The sequence below is a fragment of the Halyomorpha halys genome, unplaced genomic scaffold (assembly GCF_000696795.3).
Source record: "Halyomorpha halys isolate HHAL.00 unplaced genomic scaffold, Hhal_1.1 Scaffold435.1, whole genome shotgun sequence".
Taxonomy (NCBI): Eukaryota; Metazoa; Arthropoda; class Insecta; order Hemiptera; family Pentatomidae; genus Halyomorpha; species Halyomorpha halys.
In genome coordinates, this window is record NW_027105120.1 from 123,169 (window position 1) to 141,638 (window position 18,470).

An 18,470-nucleotide genomic window follows, 5' to 3' on the forward strand; every position below is an offset into this window, starting at 1 on the left:
GAAAAATAACAACTCACCCTTCTTAGGTAACAATACACTTTACATACATTATGAAATTTATAAATTGTAACACTATTTTTTTACTTTTTTTTTTATTCTATTAAAAATAAATAACATTTGTTAATGATAACAATCCAAACAGAAAAGGAAATATACAACAGATAAATTAGGAAAACTAGAAGAAAAAAAATAGTGACTTTCAATAAAAACAGCCAATCAATATTTAAAATCTACATAGGATTAAAATAAATATAATATATGTTATTGCTAAACTTCCAAACAATGTCATTTCTTATTATTTTTAATTATTTAAACAACAAATTACTCAAATGATTTTTTTTATTAATTAATGTGACTGATGAATATGATGACATACATGGTATATTAGCTATTTGAAGATGCTTGATCCCAAGAAAAGAAGAATGCCTTCACATGATGACAACAGCGGATCTCTTATCTCGATTTTTAGCTCTAGATATGCTCCTTGCTTTGAAGTTAGCTGCATTCATCAGGTGCTGAGAAATAAAAATTTTCATTTTTAACAGATAAATAATAAATTTTTCATAATTAAAGATTACACTTATACACAGTCCGATTAAAGATTCACTACATTTAAGAAAGGGAAAAGACGTAGAGGTTCCCAGAATAAAAACACATTAAATAGGAAGAAAATATAGTAAATAAACAAATGAAATATCTAGGGATAAAACCACTTTACAGTAGTTTTGATGTAGAGCGAGTTAGAAAACTAAGGGCATTGGGAAAGTTTAGCAATACAACTATCTTTTGTAAAATGTTACACAATAGTTTACACTTCTCTATACTAAATCATATCTTCAAAGCAATTCTGCCATGTCTATTCAGTAATTTGGCCATAATCGACATCCTAAACCATAAAAAAGGTCCTTACCGCTTGTGAAATACCTCCCTTTTTTCCACCTGAAGGGAAAAGGGATAAGTTCAGGGGTGCTAAAATCAGGGCATAGGGAGAGTGCTCTAATAGTCAGGGTTGACTAGTGGCTCCCATGCTAGTGTTGTCCATGCTGGGACATGTCATATAGCAAAAGTTTCCTAATACCCTTTGTACTTGAACAATAGTTTAAAATATAGTTATATACAGTTACTAATTAGTAAACTTATTTTTTATCAAGATGAACTAGTGACTGAAAAAAAGAGAAATTTGAAGCACTGAACATGATGAAAGAGGATGTTTGTTTGTTTTGAAAGGGCGATCAACTGTTTGATCATCAAACCCATTGGTCGTTGGTTAAAATATTGAACATGAGGTTTAAAGTATTATTTGAAAGAGGATATTTGGCTAACATATACAATACATATCACAGATTTAAAACAGTCAAACATGATTTGGAAGTTGGATTAACGCACTCTTCTGAGGTCTGGTCCGTGATGGACAAACAGCAAATCAGGAAAGACCTAGGTAGTCACAATCCAAATTAACTCTAATGTTATGTCAATCTGTGAATTGAATACTTAACCTAATGGTGATTCAAAAAAATAAAAAAAGGCAATTTTAACAATTAACATAAATTTAAACATGTTTCATTAAAAATATAAATTAAATTTACTTGTCAGGATTTCAAACAAAACTATTAGAAAAAAAAGTTGAGAGTAGCCTCTCTCAAACTGTTTTTCTTATCATGACTTCAACCCAATGCACCCATGGGGTTAGGGGGAAAAAAAAAGAAGTTAAATATTAATAAACTGAACTTATTATTTTCTTAATTGCAAGTCAGGTTGATTGGAAACAGTTATTATCAGGATTCATTAAATGCCAGAAAATCTAGGTAGTTAAATTAATGAGAAAGCTTGAGCATGAGAATAACAATAACAGTTGCAAGATACAGCAAAACATTCCACCAGAAAACATTTAATATATTAATAAATTATGAACTATAATAAAAAATTACCCTAGCCAGTTTCGTTTGCTTGACAGTGTTCATGTTGAGGGGTGAAATTTTTTCTCCTAATTCAAGTATATCTCTCAACAAATCATTTTCTTTAAGATGTAAATTCAAGCCTGATCCTAGAACCTGTTGGAAACAAATCTTGATTAAAATTTTAATCAAATTTAAATTTTTTAGGCTCATGATTATAATATGAAATACAATCAAGATGAAAATAAACAATATAATAACAAACAGATTTACAATAAAATAATTATAAGATAAAGATTTATAACAATTACCGCAAACTAATGTATTACTCACTTACTACCAACTTAACTCAGAATTTTTAAATCGCTAGGTTTTGTTTGATTTAGCTTTAATATTTCACAACTTATATATCTCCTGAAAAATCACTTATATCTATATCAATACTGGATACAGATATAGGTGGTTTTACTTACAAATCATGTATTATAATATGGGGTATAAAAATTCAGAATACTCAGATGGCTAAATGTTATATCACTTTTTCTTACAAAAAAAAAAAAAAGTTTTTTAAGATACATCCTTTATTGTTTTAAGATAGTAAATAATATTTTTACTTTGATCCATGAATGAATAATACTTTCATACAGCCATCTCAACATATAATAGCCTAGATGCAATGAAAATTTACCCCCAATAAATTTTCAATAATAAGAAATGAAAGAGAAAGAAAAGTTTTTTTTTAAATGGATATTATTAACAGGGATGAAAAAACATAATAAGAAACAAATCGATGTAATCCATTTGAAGGACACATTAGAATTGGCCCACATAATGTTAACAAATCAAATAAACTCATTGGTAATTATAATGAAAAAAACAAGTGATTAAACCTTAAAATCATCTCTGTAGATAATTTTGTGAAAAAGGTTTATTTTCACCAAAATTTTATAATTTAAAATCATTAAAAGATGTGAGAAAATATTAATATTTTGATTAAATGCTTGTCTTAATCCCAATAAAAAAAAGTGTCAATAGAGATGATAACTGTTGCGTTTGATAAATAAAAGCGGCCAACATATGATTCACAAACCAATTATAGGAACATATGATTTTTATTACTTCAAAAAACAAAACAACTATTTTCTGTTGTTTTTTATACTGAAAATAAACAAACAACTTCTTAACGTCTCAGTGCGTACACATGTCTCATGTGAATGACTGATGCACAGTAATGAGAATTTGAAGTGTGAGCTCAATTAGACAAGTATTCAAAACCTCAGTGTACTTTAAAAGGCTTAAAAAGGGAGTAAAACATGAAATTACAGAATAAAAGTTAATATTTCAAACGAAAGATAGCACTGGGTAACGAGAATCATAAATACACGCACCTAAGAATCATCCGTCCACCATGAAAGCAGAATAATAACAGTTAGTACGCGGTAAAAAATGGTTTTGCTGAAGTTTAGCTAAAAAAGTTATCACTTTGGTTTCACGAAATTCTCTTCTGAAAATTTACAAATTTTTTTTTAAAGTTCTAAATGTAAGAAGGAAGGAAAGTGTTTTGTAAAAAAGTTTTAAAACTAAGATAAAAATTTTGTTAGAAAAAGTTATATATGACAAGGGCAATGAGTCTGCAATTTTAAGATTTAAAAAAGAAATGACATCAATATTGAAGGTGGGTACCCTTGAAAATGGCCTGAGGGCCGAAATGTAGGAGAAATTTTAAAGAATAATAAAAGTTGAGAGGAAAAAAGGATCAAAATTGTTTTAAATTGAGAATAAAAAATATTGATAAATGCACGGTAAGAAATTTTCCACAAACAAACAAGCTTTTAAATAATTCATTGTTTTATGAGCTACATTTAAAATAATTATTAATTCATTAATTTATTCATTCATTAAAAAAATCTAATTATTACCTGACAAAAGGCATCGTACTGCTTCTTTCTACTCCAGGAATCTAATGAAAGAGCTTCCTGACCAAATCTTACTTGTATATTGGGTGGTTCATCGTTCTACGGAATAAATAAACAAAATTTCAATGTAGTCTTTAACATGTAAATATGTTTAAAAAAGGAAAGTTCATGAAACAACATACAGACCTCAACAAACCTAAGAATATCTCTGAACGAAGATCGTTGAGTCTTTCGATCCTTTTTTGCCCTATATTTATGAGAATCAGTAGCCAATTGCCTCAATTTCTCTAGAAGATCTTCGTCACTCTATAATGTTAATCTGTTTTAAGTATCTTTTTCAGAAAATAATATAATTATAAGTAATTAAATGAATTGCTTACTTCCAACAACCAATCATCAGAAACTTGCCTAGACTGCTCTAAAAGTAGGGCTATACCTTCACCAGCTGCCATCCTAACATCCAAATGTGTTGAATCTAGAAGTCCACTTAGCTGGCTCAGTGTACTGTAATTGAAGGTCCAGAAATAATTAAATACAGTTTAAACAAATAATAATATAGAATTGTAATAAACTAAAATGCTAGAATAACAATTATACAAAATAAATCGGTTTCACCCGAATTTCTTTAATAAAACTGAAGTAAAAGCAGTCCCCGTTTTAAGCTCCCTTGGTTTGAGTTGTTTTGGAGTTATATCAGCTGAAAAAAAAATTGAAAATTTTTTATAACCCTTTAATAATCAATTAGAATGAAAAACATAGCTTATAAAATCGAATGAATGCATATTATATAAAATACTTTATAAATGAAATAAAGCCTAAAAAAGATGACACTGTGTTCGAATACACAATTTCAAACAGGACTCTCCTTACGTCACTTTCCAAGGAATGGAACCTGATGTAAATACAAGGACTATCGGTAAATCAATACGGCATCTTCATATCACCAAGAAATTTATTATAGTCAGCATGATATACTAAGGCAGATGAGCAGAGGATGGTGAAGAAGGGTGGTTGGCCTGCATCAATGGCTTACCCAAACAAAGTTCTGTATGTGGACACAAGGGTTGAGATGCCTAGTTGGTTAGTAAATTTTTTTTTACCCTCTACTTCGCTATTTCTGGCTTGTCAGATCATTATATAAGTTACCAACCAATTCTAAACAGAGTGGGAAGGTTAAGTTTGCATCCAATGGGCCCATCACAAAATAAAAGATAAGCCATACTAACAGGATAAGAACTGGCATTACTTCTGAGACGAAGTTGCTATGGTGAAGTGAAGCACTTGGTCTCTAAATATACCTAAAACTTTTATTGAAGTAATATGCCATCTCAAAGATGGAACGTCAAGATTCTTTTCTTAGGATCACTGAGAAATAAATATTGACTGTTCAAGGTGGGAATCAAACCCACAATGTTCTAAACCAGAACTTGAGTAGTAAGTAAGGCAATGCAGTCTTCCACCATCTACCTATGGAAATTTTGCAGATTATAGTATAATTATGACCTCTCCCAAATAAAGTATGGACACTATGATAAGATATGAATATTTTTATTGAACATGCAGATGATCAAACATGGCCCCAACAATGGGGCTAAAATTGGAACCGAGATCATAATATTAGATATAAGTTTTAAATAATATAGATATAATAAGAAATAAATATTGTGAATACAAATTAAAAATAAGAATAATTTAATAAGAATAAAATGAAAGATATAAGTAACATAATTAAGATGTGATTATAGGAAAATTATAATTTATAATTGGAGGATTATTAGTTGACCGCGAGTGATGATTGTAGGAAGATAGTCAGGATGGCGGTCAAAAAAGTACAAAAATAGCAGGAAAAACTATTTATTAATAACAGACATTTCAACCCACTTCGTGAGGCTGATACCCACTCTATGAGGCCTTGCAAAGCGGGGCGAAATATAGGTTACTAATAAATAGTTTTTTCCGCTATTTTTGTACCATTTGACTGTCATCTGGACCAGGATTTATACTATAATATATATTGCTTACAGATTGCTGATAACATCTGTATAGTGATAATAATAAGAAATAACAGATGGCAGTAATGATTGTTAAGGTTAAGGCAGTGTTACATTTAAGAAATAGCAGATTACTTTCATTGATCACTGAATGTTATCTGTTATCTGCTCGCTTTATACATCATAATTTTTTTTATATTCACTATAAATTGTTAAATATGTTTTTGTTACTTAACATTTTACAGTACTTTAGTGGAATTATTATGATTTTTAATTTTTATATATAATTTCTTGTAATCTTCTTTACATATTTTATTTATAATTTTTGTTACTCATTCAATCTTTGTTCCAATTTTAGTCCTGATGATACCCCATATGTTTCGGTCAAAATGTTGACAAACATAATAAAAAGAAGCTAAATGACAGCTTCTTGATTATTTCCTCCATTATAAACACAACAGCTGAAACAACAATATGTATTTATTAAAACTTATTGACTGATTTTCAATTTAGAGTTTATAGTCCTCGTGAACTCGTATATAGTAAATATGAATATATTTTCAATGACATAGCACAATGAAATGAAAAAATAATTCTATTCTGGGACATATGTCTCCTAAGAATAAATACATGGTTCATATATTGATTTTTATCTGGCAAGCATTTACAAATTTTTAGGTAGTAGAATGAAATAACTTTGATATTACTACTAAATAATATTGGCTTTACTACTTTTTATAATGTTAATGAATATATGCCTATTTATTTAATTACAATGATGTGGAGGTTTGGTTATACAATAAATGAAGGAATAGGTGTTGTTTAAAGGAAAGAATGGATGAGGACTGGTGAATGGAGATGAGAAGAGAATTCCAGAAGGAGGTTGCACTTATGACGAAGGATTTGCTAAAGAAAGCGGTTCTATAGGAGGGCAAATATAAATCAATTGGTTGGGATCTGGTATTTAATGAGTGGATGGATGAACGAAGAGTGAGGAGATCTAGGATATAGGTAGGTTTTTTGAGTTTAAGAACTTGAAATAGGAAAACATCAAGAAGGTATTGCCTTCGGGAGGTTGGATAGAGCCACTTCAACTCGGTATATCCGCGGGAGACTTGAGAGCGCCTAGGGAACCCAAAAATAAATCTTACAAAGCAATTCATGAGTCTGAAGTCTCAACTCTAGTTCAGCAGATAGCCCTCCATACACCGAGGATCCGTAGTCGAAGTGGGGGAAGTCGAGAGAGGATACTAGGAGCTGATGGGTGTTCTGAGGAATGGAATTACCGAATCTTAGGAATTGTTTGAGTACAGTTATGGGTATTCGTGTGATTTGGGAAATGTGGTTATTCCAGGAGAGGTGTTGGTCAAAGGTGACACCAAGGTTTTTTATTGTAGGATAGAAGTGAATCGGTTGGTTGTTAAGGAAGAGTAGAGGACAGTAAGGGAGGGAATGAAGGAGGCGCTTGGAACCAATTAGAGTGAGTGGCCTTTGTTTTTTTAGCATTCAGCTTCAAATCATTGTTAGACACCCATACGTTAATGTTGTCGGTATCTTCTTATATTTTAAAAATTTTGGAGGAAATAATCTAGAAATTCGACATAATGGGATTGGGAGTTAACGTGACAGGATGTTAGGAGACTAGTCATGTAGGACTAAAGGAAAGAGTGAGGAGTGGATCAAATTTATTATTGGAGTAAGGACGGAAAACTGAGAATATATTGTGATAATTAAAAATAACTTATAACTTACGGAAGAGATGATAATGAAGAAAGGTCAGTGATAGTCAAAAGGAGGCTCCAGGCAGAGAGTGCAGCATAATGAAGAGATGCTATCTCAGGTGCCACTGTTGGAATGGATCCATCACCTTTTCTGTAAGACCCAGAAAATATGCTCTCAAACGTGGACATTGTCTCGTCCACATCCCCTGTGTTAGCGAGAAAAGATAGTAGTCCCAAAGCCCAACAGCACTTTAAATAACATAAAAAATTATTACACATAGCAAATAACAAATAAATATATAATCAATCAATCAATAATTGCACATGTTTTATTATGTAAGCAAAGGAATATGAGAAAGAACTAAAAAAACCTAATAAATCAAAAATCATTAAACATTTCACTAATTTATTAAGAAACCTGATTCATTACTCTGTGAAAGCATGTTTTAAAGCGTGCTTCAGAAAATAATTTATTTTAACTGCTTACAAAAATTATTGAAACGACAAAGGAAATCTAAAAAAATAATAATGTTGTGCATTGCAAAGCAAAATTGTTTATACTTTTAGGATGTAATCCAAATTTATTTATTACTATATATGTAACTAATTTTAGTTTAATTATTGACATTATCAATTAAAACTAAAAATACAAATATTAAAAAGTGAACATAGATTTACAATTAACATTTGCTGTAATCATATAAAAAAATGGTATACAAAACATTGTACCTCAAGGAAATACATATAGCATTACAATTTATATTTAAAATATAATGTATTATACCAATATATTATATATATAAACATATAATGAAGACATATAATTCAATTTAATTAAATGTAATATTTTGTTTATTAATTTTATTATTACACATTATATTATTAAATCAGTTTCTGTTAAATGTAATCATGTTTAATAATTTAATGTAAATATGGAATTAAATCGTAGTTTACTTAATAGTAATTAAGTGTAATTGTATAACGTAAGGATGAAATTTATTTATAAATTTAGTTTTAGAAAGTATTGAAGTATTTTAATTAAACTAATAGTAAAATCAAACATCTAGTGAAACAAATGCTTATTTTAAAAGCCGGAAAAAGATTATTTGATTATTTTTTTTTTTTAAAAAAGAAAAGAAATGGCAGAAGAAAGGCTATCAAGTCAGAACTATCTCAAAGTGAACAGCTAGTTGTACGGTGGATGCTGTAAATGATGACCTATTTCAAGTACAATGTGTGTAGCTGAGAAAGCCACACAGAAGAACAAAGTGCTAGTTCACAGATTTTAAGAGAAGATTCCATTCTAATCAGAAATTTAACAGTGCCGAGATATTGGAATTTATGAATCGCCAGGAGTGGAAACAACCAAGTTAATAAGGTATAGAAAAACATCTAATGAAGTAATTAGAATTTTTTTTGTAGTAATAAATGTTTAGTCAAATAATAGAAATGTTAAGATTCATTAATTTTTAATAACTAATTCAATAACTAACTCAATAACTAATTCAGTAATTAAGATTCATATTTTTCAAAAAATTAAATCAATTCACCTCTTCACTAATTCTTTTTTGTTGCTTACATTTTTTTATCTGATATAGTATACAAAGTCACTGGGATTTTAATTACTTTTAGTCATTAGATTATATATTTTTTCTATACTAGAATTTTATTCTTAACAGACCAGAAAGTTTTATTTCAATCTCTATATGAACTACATATACACTGGAGCATGTAAAAAAAATTTGAAATAATGAATTTTTTAAAATCCCCCGAACTAGCTAAAGCATTCAATGAAAAATATGCCTCAACATAACAAATAGATCCATCAACATAAGCATATCTTGTTATGATAAATTTATAATCTTAAATAAAAAAAAAATTATTTACTGGTTTGCAAAGAATTTTCTCAATGATAAACTCTATATAGTAAGAACACCTTACAAAGAACTGTATAAAGAAGACCTCAGTACAACAAATTTATGTGCCTCGAAAATAAATCTTTAAGAGCCCTTCTCAAACCATCCTTTCCTAATGTCTGATTTATCTATTATTGTTACCTAGCACAATAAAATTTGTTTATAATTGAAGTGTAATGTAGTGATAAATAATTGTATAATTATATTAATAATACATATAATTGATAATATAATTGATAATACATATATATTAATAATAATATATAATTATATTAATAATAATATGTATTGGAAGAAGATAGTTGATCGTATGAGGTAGATTGGAGGAAGATAGCCTGGGTGGCAGTCAATATAGATATCAAAATAGTATGGAGCCATTCGCTGTGTTACAATTGACAGCCCAGACGAAGCACGGCAAAGTGGGGCGAAATGTTGGTTAACAATAAACAGTTTTCTTTTACTATTTTGATATCTTTATTGACTACCACCCGGACTTTCATCCTACAAAATAATAATAGATAATTTTATTAATAATACTATATAATTATAATAACAATAAAATATAATTATATGAGGGTAAGTCAGTATTTATCTGCAATTTAGTTATATTTTTGTTCATGGTGGTAGCACTGTCATTTCACGTTGATGACGCATGCTTTGTTTATTTGTTGTTATGTCTATACAAATTTCATGCTGCTAGGTTAGTTTTGTTATCGCTGTCGTGCTGTTTATCATGGCTGCTCCACTTTCTATTTGGGCCAAAGAAGAGAAACATCCAGTAATCCATTTTTTGTGGTCAGATGTATGAAGAAACAACCTTCTGCAGGAATACTGATGCTTGCCGTTTTTGGGACTCACAAGGTCCAGTACTGGACCATTATGAGGAAAGGGGAACAACAATAAACAGTGTATGTTACATTAAGATGCTTACTGCCAAGCTAAAGCCTGCAATTCGAAGCAAACAGCGAAGACGGCTGTCAAACGGTGTTGTGTTGTTGCACAACAATGTCCATACATATACTGCTGAAATGCTCCAGAAACTCAATTTTGAAGTACTGGCTCATCCACCATATCGTCCTGATCTTGCCCCTTCTGACTATCACTTGTTTGGTCCACTCAAAGAGGCATTAAGGGGCCGTTGATTTGCCTTGGACGAAGCAATGAAAGAAGTGGTGCATTCTTCCTGGCTCACAGCTCAACTAAAAACCTTCTTTTATGAGGATATCATGAAGCTTGCACAATGATGGACCAAGTGAGTTGAAAGGCAAGGGGACTATGTCGAAAAATGATGTACTTGTAAGTTTCCTATTTGTAAAAATTAAATTTTATAACTATACTGCAGATAATAATTGACTTAACCTCATAGTATTGTATAATTGTACAAAGATGTATAGTTAAAGTGTAATGTATTGTTGAATAGTGATGGCTGACAAATTGGGAATAGAGTATATAAGTTGATATAAATATTTTTATATGAAATATAAAAGTAATAATTGAAATATAAGTAATAATTGAAGGAAGATAGTTGACCATATGAAGTAGATTGGAGGAAGATAGTCCGGGTGGCGGTCAATAAAGGTTTCAAAACAGTGACAAATAAATATAAAAGTCTGGTTAACAATAAATAGTTTTTGTTACTATTTTGAAACCTTTATTGACCACCACCCGGACTATCTTCTTCCAATTTAATAATAATAAGTTTAATTTCAACAAGATTTTAATGATTTGACAAAATAAATACAAAAATATGAGATTAAGCCTTGTAATAATAAAAAAAATATTTTGAACTTGATAATTTTTTCTTTTAAATAGCTTTTTTAATTCAATTAAATTATTATTAATTTGATTAGCTAAATAATTTACACATTTGAAATAATTTAATTTTAGTACTGGGGATAGGAGGCCAATCTCCTTTATGTCAAATGAAATTACAAATTTATTCTTTTGAAAAAAAAATACTATTAATCATAAGGTTCTTATCCCAATGATTTTTTAACATTGATTTAAATTGGCTTATATAAAACCAAAGACGCAGAAATAAATATAACAATTAAAATTTTAAGTAATTGTGGGTTCGTTAATGATAACAATAATCATTATTTGTATTGATTTTAAATAAAAATTCTTACCTTGGATCTCGCTACAACAGACATTGAATGATCAAGCAAGATAAGAGTTAAAAGTGGTGATATTTCTCTATAGACCTCATCAGTATAATCACCGGCACCAAGCTGGACGCAAAGGAGAGTAGCTAGTTGAGCTGCAGCAGCTTGTTCAACACCTCGACCTTTCTTCAAGCAGCGTTCTATAGAGTCAGTAAGGGTCATCTTCCTAAATTAAAAAAATGGAATATCATAGTAAACATAAAAAAATAAAAACTTAAAAAAAAATAAATAAATAAATAAACTTTTAATAAGAAAGATGCTTGTGATTTCACAATACCCATCATGTATGCATGGTAAGTGAGATAGGTGAATAGGAAACATATAAACTTCCTGTTCTGACGGAAGCCGTATAATATCATGATTAACAAACTTGATTTTCTCAAAACACAAAATGGGAGTACATAATAAAGACAAATACCAATATCAACCTTCCCTTTTTAAAAAATTGGTTTTCAGAACTACATACTTAACAGATCTTTTGAGCAGATTCAACAGTTTTATATAGTCATGTTACCTCAAATAGAGCTTGAAGTATAATGATTAACCACCCAGGACTGATTCGACAGTGCTGTTAATTAAGATTCTAAGTTTTCAAGATCCATATCCAAAAAGGTCAGACAATTTAAGCTACCATAAACTCAGAGAGTGCTATGTATCGATGTATTGATCATTCTGATATGACAGATATCTTTGTGTAATTTAGCAACATCTGTGCCAATACCTGATCCCGGGAAGGAAAAAGAGACAGAAAGGAGATCGACACCTCTCAACACATTAACACCTTTCCCAGCGGTTTTATGGATACAAGATGTTTAAGGGTCAAAATCCATCAGCCCAGGTATCTGCAGGTAAGTCAATTATAGTTTATACACAACACCTGTGCTAAACACTAATAGCCCCTTGTGAAATATTTTTCTTGGGTAGAAATAAGATTCCGAAAAGGTGATGCCCCTATGAATGAGAGAGGGACTTGTCAGCAGAGAAGCAAACACATAAGGAGGTAGACCAAGCGAGGATTTAGAAGTGAAAGATGTGCTCTTCAGACATGAAACTCTATGGCTAAGATGTAAACAACACCCATGGCATTAACCATACACTCAGCTATTTCAAGATATGTCTGAGATAATAATTTATAATGTAATTAATACTTCATGGCAATCCATGTTTATATGGAACATTCAATCATTTTATAATTTCATTTAACCATATAATTGGAATCATTATATAAATCATGTACTAAATGTAAATAAATACTTTGGGAACCGCTCAAGTGTACATGTTGAACAAATACAAACATATGTCATATAATATTGGTCATAACATAACAATGGTACAAAAGACAATACAATGCAGTGTATACACTTGTGTTCCATGTGTGTGTGGTTATCCTACAGATAACTAACCTATTGCAGTCAGTGGAAAGGTCGATATTCATTCCAAGGGTCTGGCAAAAAATAAAATTCAACTTGCCCAGGACGGATTTGAACTGACACTGCTCGTGACTCGATCGACTTAGGTGATACCCTAAATTTCTATGGCAGTGGTTTCAAAATTTTTCCATCTTGGTACCCTTTTCAAATGAAAATATTCTCAAGACCCTTGTCAAGTTAAAAAAAAATTTGTAACACCCTTGTCAAGTTAAAAAAAAATTTGTAACACCTTTGTCAAGGTAAAAAAAAGATAAAAATATCAGCACAATTATTCTTAGAGCAGTTGAATATGTAGGAAAAGAAAAAAAAACATACAAAAGAAATGGTGGAGTACTAAAATACTATATGATTGCTATTTTAGATTCCTTTTTTTATAATGTATAGAGAAAATGACATTCGCTTGGGCACTTAGGGAACTACTGCTCTATGGTGCCATGGCCCCACTCATGTCCACATGCGAACACACAGTGAGTTAAAAAAAAATAAAAGGAGATGTATCTGCAAACGCTGTTTGTGCAATACTCCAAAACACTGCCTATATAACTAACAAACTCTCAAAGTGCATGCAGTCATTAGTAGAGCTCAGTTCTACAAATGACCTTTAAACATAAATATTTAAAATTTATAGCTTTCATGAATTAAAATAAAAGATAATAACTAAAGAATGAATGGTGATCATAATTTCAAAATATTTGTTAAAAATATGGTACTAAGAATATAAATATCAAATTACCGATAAAAATAAAAAAAATTTTTAGTTTATTTCTTTATTTCACTTAGTTCCAAATACCAATTCGAATTCACTAATTTATGTTTCAGCAATCTACCAAATTTAATCTAATAATATTACAGTAGAATTTCAAAAATCTAAGAAATATTGATGATCTAATAAAAATTAAAAACTAATTAAGTATTAATTTATTGATACATCCATCTGACAAGCAGTACTATTTAGTAACACTTTCATATACATTAATAAAATATACTTTTTTCTAATAAAAATGAATATTTGATTATAATGTAAATTTAATACAATGTTCTTTAATTTTAAAACTGATTCCAGCAATATTAATTAGCTAAAAATTAGAGAAAGAACTGGTAAAAACTGGTTCATAAGTTTTCCTCATTGACATGAGGAAATATGATCCATATGGGATCCATTAAACTTTTATTTCTCATTATCTCTCAAACTATCTAACTCTTTTCAAGATCAATTTTTAAATATACCAGGAAAAAGTAATTTAAAAAATAATAACTATAAACTTGAATGAAATCATGGACAAAATAAAATAAACAATTATATTAAATTTGTCTATGTTCAGTAACATTTATGAGATTAAAATGGTTAAAAAGTTCAGTAATATTTATGAGATGCTTAGAGAATTTCTGTAAAGCTAATTAATTATGTAATTAGAGAACCTTTAGAAAAGTGAATGGAATAATTTAAAGATTACATAAACATAAGATAATGACTATCACATTCCAAGCCACAACACCACTGCCAAAACATTAATAAAAATTAAACTTTTTAGTAATCATAATCGAGAGGTTTATTAGGAAATTCACGATATTAAATTTAACTCTAGAATTTCATTTAAAATAGTTAAACATCACAGTGTAAACACCATATGTTACAGAAAATGAACAGCAAAATAGTTACTGCACAGAATAGCAGCAAGACAACTGTTATTAAATGGTAATTAGTTTATATCATTAAAATAAAATTGGGATTACCTATTGAGAACAAACTCTGGTATATATTTCATTGTTAACGATGCCCCTACTGATTCAAGACAGCTAGTTCTTCCTTGGGCTGATTTTTGTGTCAGACCATCAATTGCTTCCATTAATTTCTCTTCGAATACATCACTTTGGGCTTGCTCATCAGGTTCTTCGAAACCTAATCAAGAAATAATAGAAAAATGCCAGCAAAAAAAAACAAAAAAAAAAACAGCAATAATGAAATAGAATAAATTTATAAAAGATTGATATAATTATTAAAAATGATTAAATCAAATTAATCGCTGTAATGTTTTTGACATTTGCTTAATTTCATTAAATAAGACTTTCGAAAATAAAAGAGATAATTCCTAAAACTTTAGTGCATATCAAACATTAAAAAGATAAATTGTTAATGAAAAGAAAACTCATAATCACAAATATATAACGAACATTTGAACATTAACTCTTAATGTAAATTTAAAATTGGTGGGGTACCTCCATCATCCAAGTATGTTCCATCTGAGTTCAAACTGATAACACTATTGTTGTCGTTCAGTGAGTCTTCATCAGATGTTCCTAAGATTTCCCCACGGGATTTACCTCCTCCTGGTTTTAATAAATAAATATGTATTTATAAAGTTTCATACATTACTTTCTCAATATGTTACCAAAAAGTATGGAACCAACATTTTTACATAGCACAATATAATTTAACAACTAGCTAACCTTAACATCATATATAATAATTTAAAGGAATACTAACACTAAGAATAATATTACAGAGAAAATTGCTAATGTCATGTAACTAATATATAAATTATTGATTTCGAAAATAAATTTTCAACAATTTTAATGTTCAGGTTTGAAAAATCCACTTATCAATTGGGAAGACTGAAGTGGTGACACTGGTAGTGTCACATATTCTAAGAAAACGTCTTCAATTGCACAATGTTATGAAATTATATTACAATTATGGTCATTTACAAAAATAGAATATGTATATAAATTATTGCTATCAATGGAATCAACACGAAAACTTAACAGCCTTGAAATAGGCCCTACGAAATGTAACCTTGATCTATCACCAAATTGAATTTATCACAAATCACAGAACTTAACTTCTTGGGTGTCCCAAAACATTGTACGAAATAATTTAAACATCGACCACTTAATTTATTTAAAATAATATGGGTCAAACTTTACCAATTGACTTTCCCTTCTTCTTTCCTTTAGGCATCGTAAAACGCTAAATTTTGTAATATAATCACCTAAATCAACACTTAATCAAGAATACAAAATTTGTATCATACAGTTTTTATGCCATATATTAAATGATTTGAAATGTAAATAGCAAGTTTTCTGAAAGCTCATAAACATCGTGGAAAAGGTGTTCAGCCAGCAAGCACCAAGCGAGCCAGCTATGTTGGGACTGGTAGAAGAGGGAATTCCCCGTACGTTCAGAACACCTTTCATCTTCTACTTAATAATTTTCGGTAACTTTAATTATTAAAAATAATACAAAAGTGTGTATTAAAAATCACATAAAATTATCATATGATATTTTTAATAGATAATTTTTAGTAAACGATCAGAAAAAATATGTCGTTTGAAATAAAATGATCAGGAGCAGAAGGCAGTGACCCATAATGCATAGTTGGCTGGAAGGTAAAGTGGTTGATAATAATGACATTTTAAAAAATTATATTTTGGTTCATGTAGCTTGTCGAAGTGTTGATTCCCTACATAAAAATATTTATAGAATTAGCGCTGTAACTATTGTGGTGTTTTATTGTTTTAAACAAAAATTGTGTTTATTTCTAGATGCTGTGTTATAAAACCTTAAAGTTATGGGGATACAATAACTCAGTTAAATTAATATTTTCAAGAAGAAATTTTTCAAATTTTCGAGGCTCTTATAAGGTTGTAAACAGAGGTTCTCATGAAGGCACAGATGGTAAGTACTTCTTAAGTTGAGAAAATTTTACATCCTGTAATTGGAGCAACTATAGCTCACATTCCTATTATTTGAAAGTTAATTGCATTTTTTTTTGTTAATATGATTAATTATTATAATAATAAATAATTACTCTACAAATTACCAAAGGTGTCATTTGTTATCATACTACTAATTAACTTATTTTAATCTGATGTTTTGAAATACAAATTATCATTAATAGGACTCCTTAAAATAAAGATTGACACAATTTTTAAATAGTTAGAGATAGCAAATAGACGTAAAATCCTTTATCCTTTCCAATTATTATTTAAATGTTTTTATCAATAACTAATGTCATGCGTGTCAAGTGTTGTATTTTATTTATTCTAATATATATTAATTAGTTTATAATTAATTACAATTTTAGACAGTACTAGCTGACCCAGCAATGCTTTGCTATTGCTATATTTGAGGATGTATATTATATGAGGACTTTATAAACACAATTGTTATTTTGTTAAAAATTATAGTACACTTTATTATTAAGTTGGAAGAAGATAGTCCGGGTGATGGTCAATAAAGGTATTAAAATAGTAACAAAAACTACTTATTGTCAACCAACATTTCGCCCCACTTTGCAGGGTTTTGTCAGGGCTGATAAGAATGAAGTTGTCCTGCCAACTCAACTCAGTTCTGAAGATTCGACCTTTCCCTTTTATATATATAGATGAGATGGCAACTATTTAACATATTTTATAAAAACTAACTTCGCTGTATCATCGTCAATACTGGTTCGATTTAGGTGATTTTTTTTATTATTAAAGACAATTTTATTATCTATTATGTTCTCATGTATGTACTACATGAAATATGAATAGTTTTCAAATAATAACCATCTCTATGCTTCAATATTAGTTCTATATTGAAACAATTTTGATCAAATGACCTATGAAAGTGTTTTTAATAAAACATTTATTAGGAGTGAAACAGTTGATATTCCTTTTCAAATATACGAAATATACGATTTCTCGGAAAATAAAATTTTTTAGTACAACATTTTTACCCTACATTGGCCTTTGATTCCTTTTCAAAAAAAAGTAAAAATAACTTAAATTTTACCTGACCAATTTACACCAAACTTGCCAGTGGTTTAGGGCTCTGTAAACTATACCAAAGGGCACAAACTGGGTCTAATTGAATTAATTAGAACCGGAGATATAAAATAAAATGAGAGAATTTTTTTTTTTTTGAGAATTCCCTATTTGAAACCCATATTTAGCCCCTATGAGGGCATTAAATCTACGTTTAGTTGATGTAGGTTTAAAGAGCAGACATTCAGATTTTAACAGTTCTATTAATGTAGGAATTGGATAAAATGCAGAGGAGATATGAAGATTTCACCATTCCCTATTATATATATATATACAAGTTTTGGTCTGAGTCAGTTGTTACTTCGATGTCAGCTGATTGAATGTATATAAAGAGATGTATTAAACCCAATAAAGCCACTATGTTACAGCAGTCCAAGCGTGTCAGATCTTATTCCTTCTTCTCTTTTTTGACATTTTGCTTTCACTGATACTTAAGTGGTGCCAAACCCGGGATCTTTAAACCAGAACAAATTTTAGTCTGAAGAAAAAAAAATGTTTTTCGTTTTCTTTGTTCTCTCTGATTTATGGCAGGTAACGGAATAGTGAGAGCAGCAGTTCTAAACATCGAAGGTCAGAACTTCACAAACCCACTTCCAGTCTGATCTTATTCCTTCTTCTCTTTTTGCC

General features: G+C 29.5%; 2 protein-coding genes across 3 annotated transcripts in view; one reads left to right on the plus strand and one right to left on the minus strand.

Annotated features, from left to right (window-relative positions):
• Positions 1 to 321: 321 nt before the first annotated feature.
• On the minus strand, positions 322 to 16,226 carry Ifrd1 (Interferon-related developmental regulator 1). 2 transcript variants are annotated; one of them, XM_014423712.3, is made up of 10 exons: positions 15,960 to 16,226; positions 15,252 to 15,362; positions 14,769 to 14,934; positions 11,569 to 11,770; positions 7,555 to 7,772; positions 4,192 to 4,315; positions 3,998 to 4,117; positions 3,815 to 3,910; positions 1,929 to 2,051; positions 322 to 515 (listed from the first exon to the last, which is right to left on the minus strand). In XM_014423712.3, exons 1-10 carry the CDS (start codon positions 15,991 to 15,993, stop codon positions 429 to 431), a joined length of 1,281 nt encoding a protein of 426 aa, XP_014279198.1. In that variant the 5' UTR covers positions 15,994 to 16,226; the 3' UTR covers positions 322 to 428. The 2 variants fall into 2 exon arrangements, with proteins under 2 accessions (XP_014279198.1, XP_066904626.1); XM_067048525.1 differs by lacking the exon at positions 15,960 to 16,226 and adding an exon at positions 15,520 to 15,538.
• Positions 16,227 to 16,421: 195 nt separating this feature from the next.
• Positions 16,422 to 18,470, plus strand: part of LOC106682705 (methylmalonic aciduria and homocystinuria type D homolog, mitochondrial) — a 14,351-nt gene continuing 12,302 nt past the window's right edge. Inside the window, exons 1-2 of the mRNA XM_067048545.1 lie at positions 16,422 to 16,486; positions 16,578 to 16,710. Of these exons, the coding sequence (XP_066904646.1) occupies positions 16,578 to 16,710 (133 nt within the window). The 5' untranslated portion in view covers positions 16,422 to 16,486. The remainder of the gene's footprint in view (positions 16,487 to 16,577; positions 16,711 to 18,470) is intronic.

Bases quoted from the DNA above. Each gene is read 5' to 3' on its own strand.
- Ifrd1 (XM_014423712.3), bottom strand. From the start codon at position 15,993: ATGCCTAAAGGAAAGAAGAAGGGAAAGTCAATTG. The intron at 15,363-15,959 runs GTAAAGTTTGAC...TATTAAAACCAG, and splicing joins GAAGAAGGGAAAGTCAATTG to GAGGAGGTAAATCCCGTGGG. The intron at 4,118-4,191 runs GTAAGCAATTCA...TTAACATTATAG, and splicing joins CTGATGATTGGTTGTTGGAA to AGTGACGAAGATCTTCTAGA.